Genomic DNA, 26,121 nt, shown 5'->3' with positions numbered 1-26,121 from the left:
CCAACATCTCACACCTTCCCTCCCGTGTCACCCTTCAGGCCGTGGGTGCCAGTGCTTCTGCTGTCTTTGCTGTCTGTCAATGGAAAAACGTTTCCCAGCACAGACCCTGGAGCTCTGTCTGTGCCAGGACAGGTCTAGCTTTACTCCCCTCAGAGCTCAGCCTTCCCTAAACCTTTCTTGGCATCCCAGGGCACTGCAAAGAAAAACTTCTGCTTTGTGTGTGGCTGCAAAGCCCCATGCACCACCATGGAGACATTTTTCAACCTTATGGCTCTCCAAATCACAACCCTCTGCAAGCCAAGCCACACACAAAACACTGTTGCTCTGACTCCTTGCATCAGCCCCAAAAAGCTCAGGGATGTAAAGGCACCACAAGAATGCACCATTATAGCCTAGGACCCCAGGATGGGTGCTGACAGGAGCAGAGGGCTGATGGGAGCCCCTGGCACCACAGAGGGTATCAGGAGACCATCCGTGAGGCAGAGAAGGAACAGAGACACCGGGGGAGAGGGCATCCCAGTGATTTAACAACACGGTGTTTCCACCCCACTGCCAGCCACTGCCTGCTCACTGGGAGCACTCAGCCATTCCCGGGGCACCCCACTGCCCAGGAAACTCTCCCCCCAGAGCTGCCAGAGCCAGCTGGGTGCTGGGCACCTACTGTTGGTCTTGAGGCGGGCGGGCTCGCTGTTCCTGCTGCCCGCCTGGTTGATGGCCTTCACCAGGAAGATGTAGCGGGTGCCACTCTGCAGCCCGTGCACCGTGTAGTGGTTCTGCTTGATGTTGGGGACGATCATCCAGCTGTCCATGGAGTTGTAGAGACCTGCAGTGCAGCAGAGGGGCAGATTTATTCCCAGGGAAAGGCAGAACACAAAGCCCCAGAGCTGCTAATGCAGAGCTCATGACCGCACGTCCCTCGGAAGGATTTACCACCTGCGTGGAGTTCAGAGTGTCTGCAGGGAAATTTCCAGAGATAATAAATCCCAGCAACACAGAGTCTTCCTCACTATCACACGAAGGCAATGCTGGTAAGGCAGGGCCAGGGCTGCAGTGCTGGCCTCTTGGGATGCTGCCACGGGAAGTGATGGGGAAAGGGTGCAGAGAAAGGGAAATTCAGCCAGCTGCATCTTCTGGCCCAGGCAGATGGTGGAGGAAGCTGTTGGTGCCTGGGAGGGAGTGATGGTCACCATCGTCCCACCACCACCCCACCATCCCTCTCTCCCATGTCTCTGCTCCTGCAGGACAGCCTCCCTCCTGCTCCAGGGCCCCAGTGTGCAATTCCAGCAGCAGAAAGGGATTGATTTGCACCAAATTGATGTGCTTGCAACTGAATCTTGCTCCTGCCCAGTCCTTAGTGCTCCAGAGTGGGAAGTAATAATCCATGGCTAAAGGGAGGCTGATGCTTGGCTCCCTAAAAAGACTGGTCTGCAGAGTGGTTCAAAGAAAATGAGCTCCCAGTGAAGGGATCCAGATGCTTGGAAACCATTCAGGAGGCTGAAGTCTTTCTGGAAATGGGAAAGAATGAAGAACACAGGACCACGGAGATGCCAAGCTGACTGCTGCAGTGATTTGCAGTGTCTGAGCTACAGGGCCTGGCAAGTGTGGAAACGTGGTGCTGTATCCCTGATGGGGTGACACAGTGTTCCAGGAAGGGGAAAAGCCTTATGTGGTGCCATGGAGGCTGTTCCTGCCACCAGCACGACTGGGAGGAGGATCACCTGCAGATGGCAAGAGCACCTGAGTAGCCGGAGCTGGGGGACAAGATGCTATGAGGCTCAGGGGAAACCAGGGCAGCCACCCCAGCACAGGGGCAGGGCTTTCAGCTGAAAGGAATAAGGAAGCATGGAAGAAGTAGCTAGAGACTTCCTAGATCTGGTGAGAGGTGAGGAGTGCAGTGTGAATTTGGGGTGACTGGAGAGGGGGTTTCAACATGTGCAGGGCTGGGAGGCAGGAGCTGGGAACGCTCCACACCTCTTTCACAACAGCTTCCAACTCATTTACCTTCAGTGGCTGGCTCAGGCGCAGGACAAGGCCAGGCTCAGTCCCTGTCACCCTGAATTTGGTTTGGGACACACGTGGGAATGGTCGGGGGGCACAGAGCAGTGTGATGTGAAGGAGAAGATAAAACAGATGTGATCCTGATTGCAGCCTGCACACAGAGCTGCTCTGGCTGGAGTGCACAGCTCCCAGCCCGGCCTGGCTGGTGTCACCTTCCTGCAGGAGGGACCAGCTGGGGATGCACCATCGGGAGGAACAAATGGCTCAGAGATGACAATGAGAAGAACTTCACCTTCCAAGCAGGTTTCTTTTGCAAAACAACCTCAAAGAGCTTGGCCTTGACAATCAACCTCCTTGCTCCTACCCTTGCCAAACCTTTAAAAAATCCCTTTTATTGTAGCATTCATCATCCATAAAAATGTCTGGCTCTTGCCAAGCTCTTGGCTTTGATGGAAGCATGAAGGGGATGGGTTCCACAGGCCAATTCTGCACACCTTGGAAAGGTATTTCCTCTCCTGGTCAGGCTCCCAGCTCCTGCTCAGTGTTCCAGTGTCTCTTCACATGAGTTCAGCCAGGGTTCAATGGTCCCATCACCCAAACTGTGCTATTCCAAGGGACAGTAAGTTACTACTTCTCAGCGATTTAACTGATTTCTTCACTCCTACAAAGAGCAACCTGGAGGTTGCTGGCTGGCCAAGGAGGACACTACTGACATGTGGCCCTCCTGGCTCTCCTCCAGCACTACCCTCCCTGATCCTCATTCTCACTCCTCCTTTCCTGTGCCAGACCCCAGAGGTGGGCAGGTGACTCACTCCCAAGTCCCTTGGTGTATGGGACTCCAGGTCATGTGTGTCCAAAGTGGCACGTGGGGAAAGGTGAGAGCCAGATCCTTCCCTGGCACTGTCCCAGGGCAAGGGCACAAGGTGCAGCAGGGGAAATCTTGAGTGGAAAAGGGCAAAATCCTCCCAGCTGAGGGTGAGAAAGCACCAGACACTCCATCCCTGGACAGTCCTTCTTCCTCAAGGAGCAAGCCCTGAGCAACCTGCCAGCCCAAACCGCACAGGGCTGGCACAGGGCCCTTCAGTCCCTCCCTACCAAAACCACTCAGCAACACCAGCAAGTCCCCATCTTGTCTGCAGCTGGAAGTGCAGGGGACGTGGAGCTGGTGGTCATCCAAGAGCAGAGCCAGAAAGGTGGCTGGGCTCTCCAGGCTTCCAGAGGACAAAGTGCTGGACACAAAGTGCTCTAGCTGGGTAGGAGAGGAGAACCAAGCAGGGCAGGTCTGGCTGCGGCAGCACTGGCACCTGACAGCCTTCATGGAAAGGAAACACATCATCTTGTTTTCCAAAACAAGGGCAAAGGCTGGGCCAGGGCTGGGGAGGTGAGATCCAGCCTGGAAAGTCACTGGGAGCTTTCTCTGGCAGCTTCCTGTACATTTCAGAGTGCACTGAGCAGCCTCCCAGAGCTGTGACACCGTGCTGCTGGTGCCAACGTCCTTCCAGCCAGCGGGACAGACTGATGGCAGCCCAAACACCCACTCTGAGGAACCCTGTCAGCACCTCTCACAATGGCAAGTGCTGCTAGGAAAACCAGAAATAAAACTCTCACCAGCCACAGACTGTCAGTGATTCTGTCCTCAGTCCTCAAATCAAATCCCATCCCTTTGAGAGAAATCTGCGTCAGTGTGGAAAAACAACTAGCTATGGCAGTAATTTTAATGAAAAATTACCTGGAAATATGCCTCAGAGCTGTTCCAGAGGGTTTTATAAACCACTTCAGTTATCAGCCACGGAGCAGGCAGTGCTGCTGTACAATCCCAGGTACACAGAGCTGGGAGACGAACACTGGAGGAGCCTCCAGTGCTCATGATGCTTCACCAGGTCAGGGCTGATGACACCGAGTGCAGACCAGCACACGTCAGGGACAGCCCCCCCAGCACGGGAGGTGTCCATTGCTCTGATCCACCAGCCCTTGGTAGATCCTTTGCTGTGGTTTCCTCCACAAATACCCAGCCTTTAAACCCACTGATGAACCCGAGAACCTTTTCCTTACAGAATCCCAGTACGGTTTGGGTTGGAAGGGACCTTAAAGCTGATCTGGTGAGACCCCCTGCCACGGGCAGGGACACTTTCCACTGTCACAGGTTGCTCCAACCTGGCTTTGGATGCTTCCAGGGATGGAGCAGCCACAGACTGTCCAGGCTACACGGGTTTCCTCGCTGAAGGGGAGTGTGGTGACTTACTGATGAAGTTGGCCTGGCCGGTGAAGATGGTGTACTGGAGCTCGTAGGAGCTGACGCTGAACTCATCCTCGGAGATCCAGTGCACGGTGATGGTGTCGTGGGAGGCTGTGCAGAGCTCCTCACGGACTGACGGCGGGTTCGGGGCTGGGGGATGGCACACACACAGCACACACTTGGGTCAGTTTGGCCTTTCCTTCCTTAAAAACCCAGCACCCATGTCAGCGCTGAGACGGGCTTGCAGCAGGAGTAGAGTCTCTCAACACCAAAAACTCCCTCATTTTATCTGTCATTGTGCTTCCCACTGAACTAAACTCCTTAGTTTAACAAGCCATCCAGAGGTCAGCATAGGGTTTTCACTGCTGCTCCATCAGGTCTGACACCCCCACCCTGAAACAGGCGGAGAACCCACTTCCAAATCCACCTATTTCCCTGCACTGGTTATGGAATCAGTATTTTATCCCATATCTGATGTGGATATGCTTGTGCTAATCTTTCACCAAAAGCTGATTTGCTTCATGATGATAAAATCCGAATTGGGTGAGCAAGGATGTCCTCAGCTCCCCAGAGCTCTCATCCCTCCAGTGCTCCAGCACAGGCTGCTCCAGGAGCTCTCACCCCTCCAGTGCTCCAGCACAGGCTGCTCCAGGAGCCGTTGCTGCTCCCACACCCCCAGGGGCAGCCACCAGTCTGTGCTGGAGCTTCAGGGCAGCACTGAGGGACCGCTGAGGTCCTGCCCAGCAGGGCTCATCATTTAGGACCAAGTGACCCAGAAAAAGGGCAGGAAAAGGGAAATGTTAAAGCACAGTGTGCCTTAGAAGTATAATAATTGGTTAATTCATCATTCCTCCTTTCATGGACCCTTATATAGTCGTTATCCCTCTTGCACCCTTATGGATATCAGCCTCCCCCACCAGGTCACGGAGACCATCGTTTTTAAGCTTTCTGGACTTTTCCATGGGTCCTCCAGGAATGGCAGGGTGAAACAAGAGGATGGGGACACGTCACTGTCCTGGGGACAGCACAGGCCCTGCTCTGCCGCAGCTGACCTGGTGCTTGTTACTGGTGAAGTCCTGAAATAGGTCTGCCAGCCCCTGGGGGAGCACAGGGCAGAAGGGCTGAGGGGAGATACAGAGTGGAGCACCCCTGAGCACTCACCTGTTAGATAATCCAGCCCCTCCAGCAGCTTCTTCTCTCTGGAAAAATCTAAAGCAAAGTTTTCAAAGGCATCATTAAAATTGATATCTGGTATCAGGACTTGCGAGGATGCAGTTGCCATGGCGACCCTGGAAGGAGAAAAGGGACCATCAGTAGGCAACAGGGTGCACGAGTGAGGCCCAGGGATGGGGGCAGCCTCCGTGTGCCTCACCTGCTGTCAGGAAACCACAGAGCACTGCCCTCAGCCAGGAGGATGGCCCAGCCTGGGGACAGGTCCCCTGAGCGTGGGAGGGCTCCATCCCCGGGGTTTACAGCTTTGACCGGCCCCTCACCTCCCCTGGGTTGGCATTTCCACCACTCTCCCAGCCCAGGGAAGGGGCTGGCCTCCACAGTACGGTGAGAAGCTGCCCCTGCCCAGGGAGGGACAGAACCTGACCTGGGGGCTGAGGTGGGGACAGCACAGTGGGGCTGTGACCCTGGGGCTGAGGCTGTGACCCTGGGGCTGAGGCTGTGACCCTGGGGCTGTGACCCTGGGGCTGAGGTGGGGACAGCACAGTGAGGCTGTGACCCTGGGGCTGAGGTGGGGACAGCACAGTGAGGCTGTGACCCTGGGGCTGAGGCTGTGACCCTGGGGCTGAGGCTGTGACCCTGGGGGCTGAGGTGGGGACAGCCCAGTGAGGCTGTGACCCTGGGGCTGAGGTGGGGACAGCACAGTGGGGCTGTGACCCTGGGGCTGAGGCTGTGACCCTGGGGCTGAGGCTGTGACCCTGGGGGCTGAGGTGGGGACAGCCCAGTGAGGCTGTGACCCTGGGGCTGAGGTGGGGACAGCACAGTGGGGCTGTGACCCTGGGGCTGAGGCTGTGACCCTGGGGCTGAGGTGGGGACAGCACAGTGAGGGCACCTCCGGGGAGTGACTGCGGGGACCCGCCCCATCCCCGGGCAGCTCCGGCAGCGGCCCGAGCCCAGCGCACCTCTCGGCCACGTTCCGGGCGGTCTGCAGGAAGCGAGCGTGGTCGTTCTCCTTCAGGATGTGCTCGGCCTGGTTGATGAGGACCGTGGAGCGCTCCAGACACTGCCGGCAGTTGGCAACCTGCTGGGCCAGCTTCCGCAGCTTCATCACCTGCCCGGGGGACGGAGAGCAGGGCTCAGGACAGGCACACGGAGCCCCGCCAGGACATGATCGTGGCACTGAAATGGCCCGGCAATGCCCCAGTGGCTCTGGGGAGGGAGCAGGGCAAAGCACTTCCCACGTTCAGTTTTGCTGGGAGTGGGAAAGCCCCGGGTCACAGCCTGTGCTTGCTCTCTCCGCTCCTCCCAGGCAAACACAGTGTCACCCCTCACTGCCACCTGAAGAGAGCATGAGACTGCCGTGGGACTCCTGCCTCACTCAGCACAGGGCAAGGCAGCCTCAGCAACAGGGGGAAACATTTACAGAGCTGATGGGAAACGGCACATCCGCAGCTGCTGAACTGAACTGACCAAGGTATGAGGGAATCTGCATGTTCTCCCCCTCCCTTCTCGCAGCCTCCATGCTCCTGTTGGGCCAGGAAAAGCAGGGCAGAACAAATGGAAAACCAAATGGCAATCCAGCAGGAAAGCAGAATTCCTCACTCCTCAGCTGGAGCACTTCAAAGCAGCCACAGCCTCTAAAGGTTACCCCTTTCTCCACTGCTTCTGCAGAGGGTTTGGAGACTAATCTGTGCCCTTTGCCCCTACCCAGCTGCCAGCTGTAGGAAAACATCATCCTGGAGCTACCAGGTTGTTCTAAGCGTGGCTGGAACTGGACAGCAGAGCCTGGAGCAGTCAGGGAAGAGGGTGGGAAGAGCAAGCAGACAGAGAGCTGGGCGGCAGACGGTACCGTTACATAAAATATGTTCCCTCGAGTGGTCGGGGTAGAAGCAGGATTTCAAAGCTCCCACTGCTGCCAGGGTGTCCTGGAGCCATGCCAGTGGCTCTTCTGCCTACACACGCAGTGGAATCCACTCCCAAACTGCCTGGGCAGCACCTGGACTTGGGGCTTGGCCAGGGGAACCGTGGTGGGACCCCAGGGCACACCCAGGCTTGGTGAGAACAGCACTGGGGTCACACAGGCTCCCCTGGACCCTCAGAGCTACAGCCCTCTCACTGCTGCACGTGGACAGCCCAGAAGGTGAGGCTGATGTCTCAAACACCAGCAGCTAGACAGCTGCAGAGCCAGCTGAGGGCTGTCAGGGCTGCAAAAGGGAGGTAGGGCAGTGCTGTCCTGGGACAAACATCCTTGCTGTGAGGAGCACAACACAGCACAGCACAGGTGTGAGATGGAGAAGTGGCACGGACTGCAGGCGGATCAAGACCACCAAAGACCCTTGAAGCCCCTGACCCATTTCCTGAAAGGTCTGGAAGAATGGACTGTGCACGAGAACTGATTTGTAGAGAAAGTGAGAACACCCCAGGGCAGGCAAAACTTATCTATAAAAAGGTTCCCCCAGGAAGCACAGGCAGTGTCCCCAGGACCCTGGACACTCTGTTAACTGGATTGGTGCTTGAAGCAGGATTGATGATCTGCATTCTTTTTTTCTCTCTCTCCTGCTATAATCCACCTCCCTCTCTCTCTTCCTTTTCACCCTACCCCTTTATCCAAAACCCACCACGGTGTGCTTGTACTAGGAGACCAATATATAACAATCCCCATGCCAAATAAATTATTTGTATTTGCCTAATAAAACTCAAAGCTTTTGCTGACCCTCTGACATTTGTCATTCCTTTCAACCATGAGCATCTATGAATCCTGGGTGCTCCCTTCCCCTTTGGGGTGGGATGCTACATGTAGAAACCACTGGGAAACACCTGGAACCACTGGAAGAAAGGTCCAAACACTCCCACAAGGATGAGGGTGAGAAGCAGCTCACCCTCAGCTGTGCTGCAATGCAGAGTGTGCAGCCTCTGCTCTCTCTGCAGCACTGGACTACAGTCCTTCAGTATTAATTCCACATTATTCTATTAGAACCACAGCGGTGAAGAGCCCTGAGGAAGCTGTCTGGAGTGATCCAAGCCTCTGCACCAACTTGTCACGCTACCCAACACACTGCTCCTCCTCCAGTCTCAGCCAGTATATCCTTTGTCCTTGGCAGAGGAGCGCTGGGACAGCAGCAGGGAGGGACACCTGGATATGGGGTGGCATGGAGGGCAGCACCAGGGGACACCTGAGTTTGGCCAAGGAGATGCACTGGTGCTGCCCAAAGCAAACCCTTCATGGCAAGGCAAAGGCCCTGATGCAGCCCATCTGCCTGGGCCTGGCGTGTCCCAGTGTCCCTGGCTGAGGGAGTGCTGCTCCGAGGAGCAGGGGCAGACCCTGCAGCAGCCCCCCCGTGGGCACAGGAGGGGACCTGGGACCAGGGACACACGACTGGGAGCCCTCACCTTTGTCTCCTTGATCTTGACAGCGATGACCTGCTTGCGCTGGCGGATGATCTCCATCAGCTCATCACACTCCTCCATCAGCTTGGCCTCGTGCATGGCTGTGTTCACCTGGCAGGAACAGCAGCACACACGTGTTGGGAGGGAAATACACACACACAGGTGTTGGGAGGGACACACAGCACACAGGTTTTAGGAAGGGCACACACCACACTCTCATGGCTGTGCTCACAGTGGTGCCCACACAGACTCCAGTTCTCTGCCTCCAGGGCAGACCAGCATCCATGGGAGGATGGACAGGACAGGACAGGACAGGACAGGGGGAATGCACTTCATGGAAGAGAAATCAAGCCCTAGCACTTCATTAAAGCACACTACAGGACAGAAATCAGTTTTCCTCATTTTATGCTCCCAAATCCCTCTGAAACAAGACAGCCTTGAGTGAACCACGTTTTTGCTACAGGATCTTTTTTTAAACCTGGCCAGCAGATTATGCAACACTGGAGTGGGAGACAGCTGATGGTCTGCAAAGAGAACTCCACTGAGGAAAAACAGCGGAAAATGTTCCCAATCTGCTGCATGTGGAGGGGGGCGGGGACAGCCCCAGGTTTTGGAGCCTGCAGCAAGCTGCTGTGGCAGAGCTGTTGTGACAGAGCTGCTGTGGCAGAGCTCTTGTGCCTTTGATGCTGTGGCAGATCTGGCAGCACCCTGGTCCCTCAAAGCTGTGTGCCCACAGGGGTGGCTGTCACCCCAACTTCCCAGGAACACAAACCTGGACTCCCTCTCTCATTCAGCTTCTGGGTCACCTGAGGGTGGAGGGAAGATGAGGCTGAAGCATTTCAGCCCTGGGTGCATCCCTCCAGCTGCTGCCCAGCTCAGGCCTGGAACGTTCCCCTTCCAGGATGGCAACAGGACAACATAAATCTGGAGCCATCCATAGCCTACATCTGAAACCCTGCCAAGGGCAAGAAATCTGCCCTCAACCATGTTCATCTTCTGGGGGGCTGAAGGCAGGTAAAATTACAGAGGACACCACAGTCCCTTTCCCAGTTGCCTTCTGCCAAAAAATAACCATTTTCAAGGCTGGGTTTCCCCAAAGGGCCAGCAGAGCATGGAGGGGATACTGCAGACCAGCACTGCTCCACTGGCAAATCCCTGGCTCAAGAACACCTGGACACTGGGCAAACCACTCTGGAGGGAGGAATCAGCTCCAAGGTAAATGCTGGGTTTGGGGATGAAGACTCAGCAGGTGCTATGGCTGCAGGAAGGCTGGGCAGCTTTGAGTTGTAACAAGACAGAGAAAAAATACTTCACCCACCTCAGTGGTGGGGGGAATGTGCTAGGAACAACAGTCCTGGAATAAACTCAGCTCTGGGAAAAGCCTGCCCTGCACCTTATGGGGATGAGAAAACAGCAATTCAGCCCACATCTAAGCCTGACTCACACACAGCAAACCTCCTCCTGCGCACCCCGGCAGCTCAGGGATGGAGCAGAGGATCCCATCCCTCCTCCACAATTGTTTTAGGTTGTAATGCAAGATGTAACCAAAAGAATGTATTCTACTGCCACCTGTTAAAACCAGGTGTGCCAGTGTTTCTTTATCTCTTCCATTCCTCATAACTCTGGGTGTGAGTGTCTTCTGTTAATGGGCCAGCTCTTAAAACCAGGTGGGGCAATGTTCTTTCTCTCTTCCAATACCCATCCTCCCTTAAGGGGGGTATCTTCTGTTAATGGGCAATTGAGTCTCACTGCAGGACTGATAAAATTACATCACCCCACTGGGAGATGCTCCACCCAAGGGGAGGAGCCCAGCATTCCTGCCTGGATAAAAATCTGAGGCTCTGAACACCGGGGCAGCTGTTTGCACTGGATTCCCAGAGGAAGAGTGGGCCCATCCCCACTGCTTGGGACTACCACCCACACTCATCTGTGCTCCCAGAGGAGCCCCAGCAAAGGACTCTGGAGGGATTGCCTCCCTTGAGCTGGGAGCTGTCCCTCCCACCGCCCCCAGCCCCTCTTGGCCCTCACCCACCTCCACTTGCTGGCAGATCTGTATCAGCTTGGCCATCTGGTTCTCCAGTTCGCTGTTGCGTTTAACCAGGTTGGTGAGATTTGTTTCCAGGGTTTGCTGCAGGTCCAGAAATGGGAGAAAGAGGAAAAATACAGAGATCAGCAAAGCTGGAGTGTCCCCAGTCCCCTGCCAGCAACGGAGACCCTCTGCCACCCAGCACACTGCCTGAAGGAGGGATACTGGAGAAACTTTGGGCAAAGGCTCTGGGGGTCTTTGGCAGCTCCTGCCCACGCCAGGGGGCTGTGCCATGGGAGGGACACCGAGCCCAGCACCACAGTCACCCTGGGGTGTCACTAGCTGGAGAGGACAGTGTGGGTGTCTGCCCCTTGCCACTCCTTTGGAGAGCAAATTTTGACTATTTTCATCATCAGTTTTGTTCTGCACAGGGTGAGGGGGATGAAGAAGAGCCTGATGAGCCATGGAGAGGGATGTCTCCTCTGCCAACCATCTCAGCTGGACGTACAATGGTAGAGGCAGGGAGAGCTCAGCAGCACTGTGCTGGCTCTCAGTCCCCTGCCATACTGCCCTTTGCTCACCAGAGCAGATCTCAGCCAGCAGATTATGGCCAGTGAATTGCAGCCAGCAGATCACAGCCAGTGGATCTGGGCCAGAAGCCTGTGAGCAGTGGAGCGTGAGCAGTGGAGCATGGGCAGTGGATCCCAGCAGCAGCTTTGATCAGGAAGTCCTGACCAGTGGATCATGGCCAGCAGATGACGACCCAAGAGGACAGAGATGCCTGAGCCTGCCTTGGTGCTCACAGGCTGCACTGTTCTGGGAGAAGGAGGGGATCCAGTGAAGCATGGATGAAGACTCCATTTGAGGGAGTATCAATATCCACAGTCTGTGGGTGTTAACAATTTCAGAAACGCAGCATTGTCAGTTCCATGAGCTCTGCCAAGGGGAAACTCCAGGGCTGGAAGAGGGTCCCCGAGGTGGTTCATTCATCTGCAGGTAGGAACTGCAGTCTGAGGCTTTCATCTGACTCCAGCAGACCCATAAACATGGCCCCTCTCCACACGGATGGGTAACTGGGAGCCAGGAGAACTTGGATCACAGGCACTGAGCACAGGCAGAGCACTCATTCCTGAAAAAACACTGGCTCCTAAAATACTCCACGCTCCTCTGCATCCCTGAAAATTGCTGGCCAAGGGCGAGTAAGGCAGAACACAGGAACAGGCTGGAGAAATGGAATAAAACCCAGGGAGCCTTGGCTGTGCCAGAGGGGTTTGCAGAGTGGGGTATGGATAATGGAAAAGCCAGCTGCTCCCGCCCCCCTCTCCTTCCAGCCCAATATTATAAACATCATTTCACTACAGCAACTAACATTTCACTTGCTAATTACCTCCCTCGTCACCAGCGTGGCAGCACTGAGGTTTGAAGCTTTGAACTCACACCAATCTGCTTTCATCTTCCAGAGTGTGATGGAGGGCAGGGCGGGGGGCTGGGGTACAGCTTTGAAGCACACCCCATTTGCAGCATCCCCAGTTTTCTAGGGGATGGCATCACTCCTCCCATCCACAAACACACACGAGCCCTGTCCAAGCACCGATCCCTTCATCCCACATCTCTGTGGCAACGCTGAGGCAATTGGAGGTGCTATACTGGTGTCACCCTTTGCTGCTTCCCTGCCCCTCACTGCACCCACAGACCCTTGCTGCCAGCTCCTCTGCATCCCAGGAAAACACAGATGGAATGTTTCCATCTCTTTGACGTGCTGAAACAAATAAAATGGGCTTGAAGCCTGGATCACACCAGCTGGTTATTTTGTAGGTGTATATAAATTACAGCAATTACAGGGGTTGGGCTTTAATTGCTTTATAAAATGCCCGTCATTTTCCGAAACCTCCACCTTCTCTCCTGAAATACAAATAGGTGATTTCTCTACAGCTGGGGAGACAAATGAGAAAAAGTGCTAAAAAGGCCTTAAGCAGGAGTCACTGGTGCTGCGTGGGGAGAAGGGCCTGGATCATCCAGGCACAGCAGGACCAGAGGGAAGTGCCCAGGCGCCTTGGGAGAGGCTGAACCTCCTCCATCCTGAGTGTCACGGACCCACAGGATCAAACCCTCCCACGACTGCAACAGAGCAGCTCAGCACCTGCACCCCTTTTCCTGCCAGTGACCAGCTACACAATAAATCCATTCCCACCCAGCCAGAGGAGAGCAGTCCCACAGCACTGTGTGACACACAGTACAATGCTCACAAGTACCAATGCTCATGTTTGTTCAGTTACGGGCACAATGGGCAACAACTCGATTTTCCTTTTCCTCCAAACAAGCAGTTGAACTAAACATTGATTTCTCTGTTTGAAGAAGGCATCAAGGTTGCAGGCTCAAGACAGCTTCAGGAACTATAAATACATGGTGTCCTCCTGTTCCCTGTGCTTCACCAAACACAGCCTTGCCTGCACCTGGCCAGAGTGGCTCTCCATGGCTGGTCCCCAGCTCATCCACCAGCCTGGAATCTGGTTCACTCTGGGAAACACTGTCAGCCTTGTGCCTGTAACCAGCTGAGAGATGGAACAGAGCAGGCTCTGAGCCCCAGCACGTGGCCAAAGAACACATCACATAGGCTGAGGGAGTCAGCCAGGTGCCCAGGGTTTTGGGCCACACAAGCCTCAGATCTCCCCCAGCAGCATGAACCTGAGGGCGAGGGACTTGAGGACCTGGAGAACCCTGGAGCTGGGAAAGCCCTAGGGACAGAAATGCAGGGCTGGTGGGTGGCTGCTGCCATCCCTCAGAGCTGCTCTGAGGGGCAAGAGAAGCCTGGCACAATGGCACAGAGGCTGCCCTTTGGCTCTGCCTTACCCCAGACAGGTTTCTGCATTTATCTCCATGGGAAAGAAGCCAAAACTGGAGCGATACTTCCAGTGATTTACTCAGGGCTTTTCTCATTGCCCCTGTTCATCTATAATCACTTTCAATAATGGAGTCAAATCCCTGCCCTGATCCTCCTGTGCACCACAAACACAAATCATGTGTGCATCCACAAACCCACGTGCAGGCACACAGGCACCAAGTCAAACCCACTCCTAAACGCTCCCTGCATGCCAAAGGGGCAGGAAAACCAATTCCTGGACAGGGCTTGGGCAGCCTGGGATAGTGGAAGGTGTCCCTGGCCAGGAAGAGGGGTAGAACAAGATGAGCTTTAGGTCTCTTTTAACCCAAACCATTCTGTGATCCCACAATTCTATGTTTAGAATCAATTTCCACCACCGAGAATAAAACAAACTTCGGGGAAAAATATGCAAAGCCAGTCAGCTACTGGCCTTGACATTCCTCAGAGAATGTCCCTAGACAACGGCACAAGTGACAAGGAGACAGGACTGAGCTGCCATGTGTGACACTAATGCATTTGCTTCGGAGCAAAGCAGACTGAACAAGAGCTGAAACCTCTGCCAGCATTCGGGCTGCTGTCGCCCCAGTGGCAGAGCTGACCTAGAAACCAAGTGGCTCTGCAGGACATGGGGCTGCAGCGGCTCTCTGATGGGGCTGAAGGGTCAAGAGCCAGAGCCTGAGCCAGGCAAAGGGGCCCTGGCAGTGACCCTCAGACAGAGGGGATGGGAACCAGAGCAATGCACTCGACCAACACACACCTGAGGGTAGGGGACATGTCCCCTGATCAGTGTGAGCAATAAAAGAGCAATTCCAAATCCATTCATCCAGTTCAATCCCTGATAATTTATTAGGCTTAAACCCTGACTGCCTCTTTCTATGCTCATCTTCAGTTGGGAAGCAGCTCTGGAGGGAAGCTCCCTACAGGGAGCAAGGTTGGGGATGCAGGTGACACATGGGGAGGTTTGTCACAGCCAGGGCTCCCAGCCACATCCATCATGAGCCCTGTGGTGGCAGTCACCCACGTTAGATAGGCACACAGTGCTCCAGCTGTGTCCCCAGTGCCCAGCCTGGGGGTGGCCCCAGCCCCTCCCTTCACCTCACAGAAAGCACAGGGTAATCCCAGCCTGACCAGACCTAGGGCTGGAGCCTGCTCACAGTGGGGTAAATCCACCAGTTCAGTGGCCACGCTCCAATTTGTAAATGGGATGAAAGAAAGGAAGGAGCTGTCCAGAGCCCACAGGAGCAGCTGTGCTGGGCTGAGCAGGACCGGGGGCAGGCAGGCAGGTGGGATGCACGCTCCTGCACACAGCATTCCAGCATCAGCACTTACTGTGCCTTGTGTCTCCTTGGGAATTTAAATTGAGGAGAGAAAAACTAAAGCAGAAACCCCGATAAACAGGGTGAGCTGAGCGTGGGATTTGCAGCCGCTGCACGTGTGCTGCCGACTCAGCACATCCTGGATCTGTGTCTTGTCACTTCTTCTGCATCTTCTCTTGGGCTGAGCCAACCAGCACTGCCCAAACCGGCCTGGTTTTGGGGAGCAAATCTTTTGCTTGTGCCACCACTTGACCTAAAAGCACACTCCAGATCTGTCACGCAGCTGCCTCCCCATGGGGAGGTGTCACTCATCCCCACACCCCTGTGGGACACCATTACCAGTGCCACACGTCCCCAGCAGCCCCAGCATTTAATTACACCTGCAGAGCTGCTGCCTTGCTGGGGTACATCTCAACTGAGGAAACGAGAGGGACAGAAATGGCTGCAGGTTAAACTTGCTCAGTTACCTGCCGAGGGAGTGACCTAGGGTCCCACTCACCTCCTCCCAAAGCCTCACCCTTTGGCCTCTGCTACCCAGCAATGTGAGCCAACATTCCTGCTCCTGCAGACAACCTGAGGGGTGGGGAGTGCTGCTAGTTCTGTAAATCAAAGCTGTCCTGGGGAAAAGTCACAAGGGGGAAAAGTCACACAAATTAGTTTAATGTTGTTGTTTCTCCAAAGCCGCTGATTAGTTGCAGACGTGGTCTGAGCATTGTTTTGGCAAGGTTTGTGTCTGGCTGCCTGGTGCAGCTCCAGAGTGCACATTCCCTGTTCCTCGTTTACCCCTGTCCCTGTGCTACTCAACAGCAGCAGGGGCTCTGCTTCCAAAAATATTCCTTCAGGCGAAATACTGTAAGAGCCCGAACACCTGGAAGTCCCTGGCACGGCCTCACTGCAGGGAGAAGAGCTGCTGCTGGTGGAGAACCTCTGCTGCTGGAGCTGGGCCACGCACACGTGTCCATGGAACGAGCTGTTCCTTGGCAAGGCACACCAGGCTGTGGTGGGAATAACACACACAGGTAACCAGGGTGACACCACGGCACGGCGGAAACGGCAGGAGTAAACACATTGCCTTACCTCACTGAACAGTGCTGGGGGGCACAGACACACGGGGACACTGCTGGGACACTGCTGGGACACTGCTCCTTTGGCCTCAGCTCATCCAGGGGCACAGACACACGGGGACACACAGGGACACTGCTGGGACACTGCTGGGACACTGCTCCTTTGGCCTCAGCTCATCCAGGGGCACAGACACACGGGGACACTGCTGGGACACTGCTCCTTTGGCCTCAGCTCATCCAGGGGCACAGACACATGGGGACACACAGGGACACTGCTGGGACACTGCTCCTTTGGCCTCAGCTCATCCAGGGGCACAGACACACGGGGACACACAGGGACACTGCTGGGACACTGCTCCTTTGGCTGCCTGCCCCAGGGTATCACAGATCTTCCTGCACACAGTTTATCACAAGGCTGCGTTTTTGAGATCACTCTGTCTCCCAGCAGGAGGCTCCAGCACGTCTGTCAGAGTGTGCTACCCCTTACACAGAGATTCTACTTCTCAAAGCAGGCAGAGGATGAAGAAAACTCGGCATAATAAATGGACTTTTCCCACACTCATGATCTTAGCATTCCCAGCTGCAAGGTCACTTTGAGCAAAAGTATTCCTCCTCTCCAAATCTCCCGGTTTAACACTTTCCTCCCAACAGCCGTTTTCCTGGCTAAGGTAAGAAAAAGGATGGGAATAAGGCAGCTGATCCCCTCCCTGTTACTGGGTATCCAGATCTTCTCCTACATCCTAAGTGTGTGGCTCACTATAAAGTCAGCACGAGGCAGGAGCCTGGCAAAGCACAGCACATTCCTGCAGATTCCACCAGACCAGGTTGCCCCAAGCCCCTGGCCCTGTGCACTTCCAGGGATGCTGGCAGAAATGCACATGGCTGATTTAGGTCCTTCAGTCTTTACATCCTTTAATCTCTCCAAAGCCATTCTTCTCTGCTTGGATATTGTCCTGGTTTTCTGTATCATTACAGAAGTATTGAAAACTGTTTAAATATTTATTAAATTCATCCTGACTTTGATAAGCCAGTTTCCATTCCTGAAGTCATCTAGACACAATCTGCCTGTCGGAGCTGTCCTAGTTAAACACCAAGATTTTCACCCCAGTTCAGGCCGTGTGTTTTTCGGCTTAAAAGAATGTGACTGTCACACATCTTATTAACTGTGCTACATTTGCTATAAAGAATTCCCAAACTACAGTGTGCCCAGAGTGTATCTGTGCATTTCCCACTATTTTTATTTATTCCTTTAAAAGGATAGAGTGGAAGGAAAGATTTCCAGCACTGCAAGCAATGCCTCTTTCCAGGAATTTTTCTCCAGTGAGTAATTCCTGGTTCCTTCCAAACCAGGAGTTACAGGGGGGTCGTTTTCTGATGCTGTCCTGTAGTAACCACCACAGCTGCACAGCCTGAGGGGTGGAAGGGCTGGGGAACAGCCCCCCACTCCCCCTCTCTGAGCTCACTGCAGGATGGGTGATGGTGAGCAAAACCCCCAGTGCTGGCAGCAGCCCCAGAGCTCCCTCCCAGCTGTGGTCTCCCCACACCAGCCCCAGAAAACCCCAGGGGTCATCCTGGGAGGAACCCAAGAAGCAGCTCTGTTGTCCCCAGTGGAGCCAAGTGCTGCTGGAATTCCTCCTTCCCTGAAAAATCCCTTCTGTCAGAAAAGTAAGCCATTAACAATGATCCTATTTTATTCTGCCTCACCGACAAAACCACAGAAATTGTGGAAAGAGAAAAAAACCTGAAAGAAGACACTGCAGATGCTCACCTGCTCCTTCAGTCTCAACCTTCCAGCCTTCCATCCTCTCAGGTTTCTGTCCCTGCTGTGCAACAAAAGGCACTAATGTGTCACCCTTTTGGGACATTGTGGCCTCGGGGATGATGCCCAAAGCCCTCCCTGCACAGGAGGACCACTCTGTGGAAGCTGCAAGGGAGCAAGAGTCTTCTTCCTCTTGGGGATCCTGCTGCTGGAGGATCCAAGTGATGGCAGCAGTGCAGATCCTTCCCCAGATCCCTAAGGATACCCAGGTAGACAAATCCCTGTTGCAATCCTGCCAGATCTGGGGTCTGCAAGACCGCCAGGGGTGGATGGCTCAGTGTTGCCTGCCCAGAGAGCTCCACCAGCTTCAGGGGAGAGGAGCCCAGCAAGCCCCAGGGCAAGGGCAAGGAGGAGTCCTCCACAGCCCTGGGAAGGCAGATTCCAAAGGACAGGCACAAGCCACAGCCTGATACACAGAGCAACAATCTCAGGCTTGGGGAAGGATTAGAAACCAGCCCACAGCACGTGCCTGGAGGAGCTGTCAGAAGGCAGAGGGATAACCAGAGGACACACCAACACCACCACAGCCCAAGGAGAGATCAGACCATGAGACATCCTGAGAGCCCCACATTTGAGGGCTGACTGTCAGGCATCAGCTGGCGCCCTGGCACTGCCGGCTCTGCAACCAAAGTGAGCAAAACCCTTTCAAAGTATAAAAGAGAGATAATGCTTTATTCCATAAATATGTATATCCTCTTGGAAGAGCTGACTGGTGGAAAGAAGACGCATCTTTTGAAGGAGTTCTATGAATACATGGTAGGCAAAGAACACCATCAAAGTTCTCCTCACAAGAGAGGAGAGGAGTGGAGAGGACAGGAGGGTAGGGGTGAGAAGAGGAGGGCAGCTAAAAGGAACACAACTCCAGTGAAAAGCAGCCTCCAGGGGTGCTCTAAGGACACTGCAATCATGTTAACTGCTCTTGCTGCAGGTAACTGGCTGGGAAGAGCCCCTTGGAATCCTCGCAGGGGTGTGAGAATTCAGAGATGGAATTCCCAGGGAAAAAGCCTGACACATACAGCATGAGGTACACAGGTGCATCTGAATAGCAGGAGATTCAGTGTCACAACACTGACTAAAGGCAAAAGAGGACAAACTACCCGAAAGAGCATCAACAAACACTTTTTCCATTAAGGTTTCCTCCTCACCCTCTAAGGATGTCTGTGTGATTCACAACCAGGAAAGTCTCATGAGGGAAAACCCTGAGACGTGTGACACATCCTCAGGAGCTATGGGACCATCCCATGGGCACCTGTGACACCTGGCTCAGGGCAGGGCTGGCCTTCCACAGGCTCCCACAGCCTTTCCAAGCACTGACATCATCTCAGGGCCACAAACACCCATCTGAGGCTGCTAAAGAAAATCTGGGATTTGGCAAGTCATTTATGCAAATTCCCATCTCCACTTAATGAACAACCAAGTGTCTGAGGCAGAAATGAAGAGATGAATTCAAAGGGAATGCACTGAGCAGGGAGTTCAGTGCTAGAGAGAAACTCATGGAAGATTCATACATTCCCAAAGAACATCTGGTTCCATTCAACATCAAAAAAGCGACTTTGTGATTTTCACCAGATAATGGGTTTATCAAAGATTTACTAATCATTTTATTCAATTCCTATCTCACCTCCCAAACCAAATTAGCAAAATTCAAGCAAAAAGTAAAGAAGAACCCTGAAGAAGGTACCTGCTCCTCATGTCCTCACTTTCTGGCTGCTCCCAAACTGAATGGGAAACACATAAAGTGGCTGCGAAGCAGAATTCACTCCTAAACACCAGGAATAAATGATCTGAATTACAAATACAAAATTAGCTGGAGAATGAAGCTGAAGCTCCTGCATTTTAAATTATGGCAGGAGACACAGGGAATTCTGCAGAGATCAGCAGACCTGACAAGTGACAGGGGTAACACCAAGCCTGACTTGTGCTGTGAGCATGACATCGGATTCAGCTTTACTGAGCCAAAACACTGCAGGACACAGTTTTAATCTAAAATGTTACACTGCAGAACACAGCTTTGATCTGAAATATTAATTGGCAATAAATGCATAAATTATGTCTGCAAATGGCTCAGGCTCCAGCCTGTTTGTCCCAGCCTGAGGTTTGTTTGGTGTCACATTCTCCTCATGCTTTTGCTGGCTCCATCAGCACCTCACTGTTACCTGCCATGGCACCCAGCTCCTGTCCCTGTGGAGTACTTCTCAGTTCCTCCACCTGGGAGCTGAGCCTGAAATCAGACAGTCCATGCTGCAAGGATGAGAGCTGCAAGTGGAGAGGGAAGGAGGGCTGAGGAGGAGGAAGAGGCTGTGCTGGGTGACAGTGTCCAAGGATGGGGAGGGACATTTTCACCTGACAGGAAAAGCTCAGTGAGAACCCAAAGGGAAGGAAACCACCCTGCCTACCTTCATCTCTGGGGCTGTGACACTCATCTCCAGGGCTGTGACACCCATGTCACCTCTGGGGTGCATCCCACAGCAGGAACTGAGCTGGGGAGTCAGAAGCACCAGAACCACCTGCCTCAGCAGCCCCTCCCAGCATGATACAGGACGAGCCATTGCCAAGACGCCTGAATATTAATTCCTCAGCCCTCCTTTTTCACAGCCTTCCCCCCACACTCCCCACCAGGGGTCTGTGGCAGAGAGAGGCACTGAGCTGGCTGCCAGTGCCTGATAACAGAACTCAGAGCCTGCACTCAGGAGCCTTCCCTCTCCCAGCATGCCCTAAAAATTCATCTTCCAGCTCCGATGATCAAACGCTCCAGCAGCTGGGTTTTAATTCCCTGTTGATCCGGCTCCTGCGCACACTCAGGAGCCTTTTTCATTCCTTCCCCCATCCCTGCAGCAGCAGCCCGAGGAGCCGGGGCCACGGGACAGCGGCTGAGGCAGAACAGCAGGCGTGAGAATGTCAGCAATCACACGCATCTCTTCACCTGTCCCATACCGAAGGGACTCCTCTGTTTAAAACCTTTCCCAAGCAAAATACTAGAGAAGCTCCTGCAGACGCCAGAGCAAAGATCTACTGGCTTTATTTTGGGGGACAGGATCTTCAAAGGATCTCCCTCCTGAGGGAGAGTCTGCAGGACAGGAAACTCCCCAAACGGGGAAGATTTCCCAGAGACACATCCCTGGAAAGCCACACCACTTGGTGGCATCGCTCTCAAAAGCCTGGGCACGTGGGGACACTTTGCTAATGAGGATTGCAGCGATTAGGAGCATCACATTACCTTCTGCAGCACACAACAATGCTAATGGTGGGATAATGTCAGGCGGAATCACACTGGATTGGAAGAGCACTGATAGCACATGTTAAGCAGACATATAATTACCACTGTGGCGCCTCGATAATATTAATAACGCTGCTAATTAGATTGATATAAATAGCAAGATTAATCGTCACAAAACATCAGTGTCAGGGTTGAAAGGCAGCTGCAAACCTTTTGTCAGCACTTGGGCACTGGGGCTGTCAGAGACAGCACCCGGCACCGCTGGCACCCCGAGATCCCTGTCCCATCTGGAAACAGCTGGCAGCACCCAGACGCTCCTGGTTACACCTGCTGGCACCTCGAGATCGCTGTCCCATCTGGAAACAGCTGGCAGCACCCAGAGGCTCCTGGTTACACCTGCTGGCACCCGGCAGCACCTGACCCCGACGCAGGGAGCTGGCATCAGGCAGGCAGCAGCAGGAAGGCACAGCCCAGCACTGAGCAGTACAAAGTCCTCCCTGTCCTGAAGATGCCTGAAGCCCCCAAGGACAGCCAGGATGATCCTGGAGCATGTCCCCACACAGCCCTGGCAACCCTGTTTGTTCTGGACTGACAAGGGAACAGCCTGCTGAAGGAAACAACCTGCTACTTTCCCTTAGGACCTTGAAGACAGGGGAGAGCAGCACTGGGAGCCATTGATGAAAATGTTCTTCCATTGGGGCCTTGCCACGCTCCTGCCAAGCAAGGAGAGCCCTCAAGGATGGTTTAGAAACCCACATCCCACTGCTGGGAAAGGCAGGACAGGAGTAAACGGGAACAATGAAGCCAACTGTGCCCCTTGGGAGACCTCCCCTCTTATCCACAGCTGTCTCCTGCTGGGAGAGGCTGTCATGCAGCAGCAGCAGGCTTGGGCTGGAGGATGACACCACAACCAGTGTCTCCCTTCCTCACCTCCTCAGGCAGAGGAACGAATTTGGATGGAAAAAGTGGAGGAGGTGGCCAGAAGGGGTGGGTCCCTTCCAACCCAGGATATTGTGATCCTGTGAAGTGTAAAGCCCGTGGAGACTTGCTGCTGCATGAAGAGCCTCCTCCCAGGCTCCTGCTGATGTGCCTGCACTGAACCAACCTTCCACCTTCTCACACCGGTGTGAGAGCCTGGGGGCACATTCATCCCCTCTCAGGAGGGCCACCCCACGCGTCCCGGGGTTTGTCCCCGCCTGGCTCTGGGCCATGCTGAGGGCACTGCGAGCTGCTCAGCCGGGCTGTGTGGGCGCTGTGGGCTCCCTGCCCAGCCCCTGGCTGCGGGGGCAGCAGCAGGAGCCCGGCAATGCTGGCACCTGGCACCGGGAGCATCCCTGCTCCCACCTGGCCCATCCCTGCTCCCACCTGATCCATCCCTGCTCCCACCTGACCCAGCCCTGCTCCCACCTGGCCCATCCCTGCTCCCAGCTGGCCCATCCCTGCTCCCAGCTGGCCCATCCCTGCTCCCACCTGACCCATCCCTGCTCCCAGCTGACCCATCCCTGCTCCCAGCTGACCCATCCCTGCTCCCACCTGACCCATCCCTGCTCCCACCTGGCCCATCCTGCTCCCACCTGACCCATCCCTGCTCCCAGCTGACCCATCCCTGCTCCCACCTGACCCATCCCTGCTCCCACCTGACCCATCCCTGCTCCCACCTGACCCATCCTGCTCCCACCTGGCCCAGCCCTGCTCCCACCTGACCCATCCTGCTCCCACCTGACCCATCCTGCTCCCACCTGGCCCATCCCTGCTCCCAGCTGACCCATCCCTGCTCCCACCTGACCCATCCCTGCTCCCACCTGACCCATCCTGCTCCCACCTGCCCCTTCCTGCTCCCACCTGCCCCGGCCGTGCCCGGGCTGCCAGGGCACCGTGTGGGCACTGCCAGGGCACACAGGAGGACACAAAGCCTTAGGGTTTGCTGGGAAGGGAAAGAAGCAACGTGCCAACAGCGCCTGGGATGGGGCTTATTCAGGCTGATTTATTCCTTATGTGAAGCAATGGTGAGACTGTTCAAACCAGCGCTGGAGATGCTGAGATAGATGCACCTGGTACAAACTGAGCCTCGGGGTGAACGTGCCAGCACTGGAGAAGGCTTTAACTCCTTGTGCACACGCAAGCAGAGAGGCCCAGTCCTTCTGCCTGTATCCCTTTGCTCTTTTGCTTCTGGAAAAGTAAACGAAATGCCTAAACCTACCAAAAAGTCACCAAAACCATCACTAAGCAATGGCACAAACAGCATTTTCAGAGTCTTTGCTGTGTTCAGAGCCTTGGCACTGCGTGGTGACTCCTTTTGCCCCTGCAATGCGTGGGATGGGGGACTAGAGGGGACTTTGCAGAGATGTGGAGGGGACACTGCACTCTCAGAGCCTCTGTATCCCAGAGCCCCACCAGAGCAAGTGGCACTGTGGCTACCACAGAAACCGTGGGCAAGCAAAGCTTGTGCACTTTTGCCTGCACAGCCAGGGCACCACTGCTGATTCTGATGGGCTGAGCCCCACAGCAGCCCAGGCTCTGAGCCCACGGCCTCCTGCAGTACACCCCAACACGCTCCTGGGCTGTCCTGGCACAACACCAGCGGCAGCTTATCCACAGGATCTTGGGCACCAGCCCCACGGATTACTCAAGCTCCAATGTCTTACGGCAATGGGCACGAGAGAAAATGCCTGGACAGGTTTTCCCTCCTGGAGCAAACAGCCCTGCTGCGGCTTCCCTGGGGCTGGGGACACGGTGTGCTGCTGGCAGGTGCCCCAAGGCGCCCAAAGGCAGCGGGGCTGGGCAGTGCAGAGGGAGCCCATCTGCCCAGCCCTGCCTTCAGCCAGCCCCATCGCCCTCCTGGTTCCCCCAGCCCCATGGCCATGGGCCAGCCAGTGGTGCTGGGCACCCCACGAGCCACTGGATGGGGCAGGAGCACCCGAAGCTCTCTGCAGACCACCTTCAGGAATGAGAGCGGGAACCAACCCAAGGCAGAGTTTCCCAAAAGTTAGACCATCTGGGAAGTGCGGAGGGAAGGGACGGCTGGAGCCTTTGTGCTGAGCACAGGGTAAGTGCTCATGCCAAAACCTGCTCCAGCTGCTTCAAACTTGGCTGGAGCTACACACAGTGAACTGCAAAGCTCCCATCAGCCCTTGCTCACGTCTCCAGAAAAAATAATCCATTTCTGATATAAGGAAAAATTTCCTTCTCTCCTCTGCACTAGGAAGGAAACAGATCTGCTCTATGATACAGCCAGTAAAGGGGAGCCTCAAACACTGTGGGCAGGACCCCAGGGCCACCCACGGACCCTCGGGGGAGCTGCCAAGGGGGCAGTGTCACTGTCACCCCCTGCCCACACATGCAGACATCTCCACAGGCACAGAGTTTCCAAACACGGACCAGGATCCACCTGTTTAACTGGGAGAGCCCTGGGTCAGGCTGGAACCACCACCACTGGTGTGCAGCAGCCAGACAAGGTGCATAGACAAGGGCTCTCGAGGGGCAAGCAGCAGCCCCCGGGCAGCCCCTGCCCACCAAGCCTCAGCTGCCCAGTGCAGACCTCCCATCCCACCCCATCTCAGTGAGGAAGAGCCCAGGGAGCCATGAGGCTGCCTGGAAAATCCCAAGAGTCCTAGAAAATAAACTAACACCTTGTGGGTTCGCTCTTTGGTTGTTTTTTTTTTTTTTTCCCAGTCTTTGGAGTGGATTTGAGTCAACGTTGGAGCTTCTCTCCAAGGAAGAGAGACTGGACAAGGACTGTGTACATGGAAGGAACAACAGGAATTTCCACATCCACAAAAATCATGGCCTCACCTCTTTGTACCACACCAGGAGCTCAGCTGCATCAGCCAAGACACCTTGGCCATTCTCTGCAGCAGATCCTGAGTTATTATAACCAAAGACTGACACAGGAATCCTGCTCCCTGCCCGCTCCAGCAGCCCCTTTCCTGCTCATCCACCGACGGGTCAAAAGACTCTTTCAACACTGAACAGTGTCAAGGCACAAGAATAACCCTCCCACACTGATCCTCCTGGCAGACCCCAACCCTGAGGGTCACTCACTGAACCTTGATCTAATTCGCTTTTCTTCCCTTTCTTCCCCCGAGTTCCCTCATCTTTCTTTAGAGACTATCTTTGCCAATGGGAACGTTTTGTTCCCTCTGACGCCAGAGATTTATGTGCTGGCAGGGCTGCTGTGAGCAACAGCTTCCATGAGAGGCCTTGGCCTGGGCTCTGGAACAGCCCCTTTAGAACTTAATTTCTACTTTTTGATCGCAGTGTTTTACAACAGTTAAAAAGCACCTTTGGAGCACTAAATAACTCACCCCAGATCATCCCAGAGGTGTGTGGGATCCCTTCACTTACCCAAGGTTACACAAAGCTCAGCCGTGGGCAACCTGAAAGATAAACTCCCTGGCTGGGCATGACTTGGATTTCAATTATTCCCAAACCGTCACGTTTATTACTCTCTATTCTCCTTAATTTTCCTCCCTCTCGCTGTGCCTCAGCCCAGCAGTGAATGGAGCTCAGTGCCAGGGCTGTACCCCAGGCACCCCCTGCTCTGCTCTGCCCACACCAGCTCAGATGAAAGGATGGGAAACCCCCAGCCCAGCCTCTGCAGCCCGACTGGGGGAGGTGGGGCTGGAGAACAGCCCCTGCTGCCTCCCTGTGCCCCGAGTGCAAAGGCTCTGGCTCCCCATCAGCCTCCCGTGGCTCTCTGGGGCTCTGCTCCTGTCCAGAAGGGGCTTTGTCCATGCTGCTGGGTGAGAACCACACAACGGTTCGGGAGGACACGAGTTGGTGATGACCGAGGTGAGGGTGCTGGTCCATGGCTGGATTTGATGATCCTACAGGTCATTTCCAGATGTAACGGGTCCATGATTCACCATCTCAAACCCAGGCTCAGTTCTGAGTGCCCAGCTCACCCCGGGGCCAGAGCACAGCCACCAGCTGCAGTCCCTGTGCAGTGCACTCATTGGCCTGAGGGGAATGTAAAATAACTCAGCATCGGTCTGAGGCACAGCCCCA

General features: G+C 54.8%; 1 protein-coding gene across 3 annotated transcripts in view; it reads right to left on the bottom strand.

The window, feature by feature from the left end:
- Positions 1 to 26,121, bottom strand: part of MID2 (midline 2) — a 53,707-nt gene that overhangs the window by 5,771 nt on the left and 21,815 nt on the right. For all 3 annotated transcript variants that reach the window (XM_066333801.1, XM_066333804.1, XM_066333802.1), the window contains exons 3-8: positions 10,824 to 10,919; positions 8,795 to 8,902; positions 6,367 to 6,515; positions 5,396 to 5,523; positions 4,241 to 4,384; positions 662 to 823 (exon numbers count right to left, since the gene is read on the bottom strand). In XM_066333801.1, coding sequence (XP_066189898.1) covers positions 662 to 823; positions 4,241 to 4,384; positions 5,396 to 5,523; positions 6,367 to 6,515; positions 8,795 to 8,902; positions 10,824 to 10,919 — 787 coding nt within the window. The remainder of the gene's footprint in view (positions 1 to 661; positions 824 to 4,240; positions 4,385 to 5,395; positions 5,524 to 6,366; positions 6,516 to 8,794; positions 8,903 to 10,823; positions 10,920 to 26,121) is intronic.

This window comes from Sylvia atricapilla, chromosome 21 (genome assembly GCF_009819655.1).
Source record: "Sylvia atricapilla isolate bSylAtr1 chromosome 21, bSylAtr1.pri, whole genome shotgun sequence".
Classification (NCBI taxonomy): Eukaryota; Metazoa; Chordata; class Aves; order Passeriformes; family Sylviidae; genus Sylvia; species Sylvia atricapilla.
Note: the sequence above shows the minus strand (reverse complement) of the source record. Positions and strands in the feature narration are given on the sequence as shown.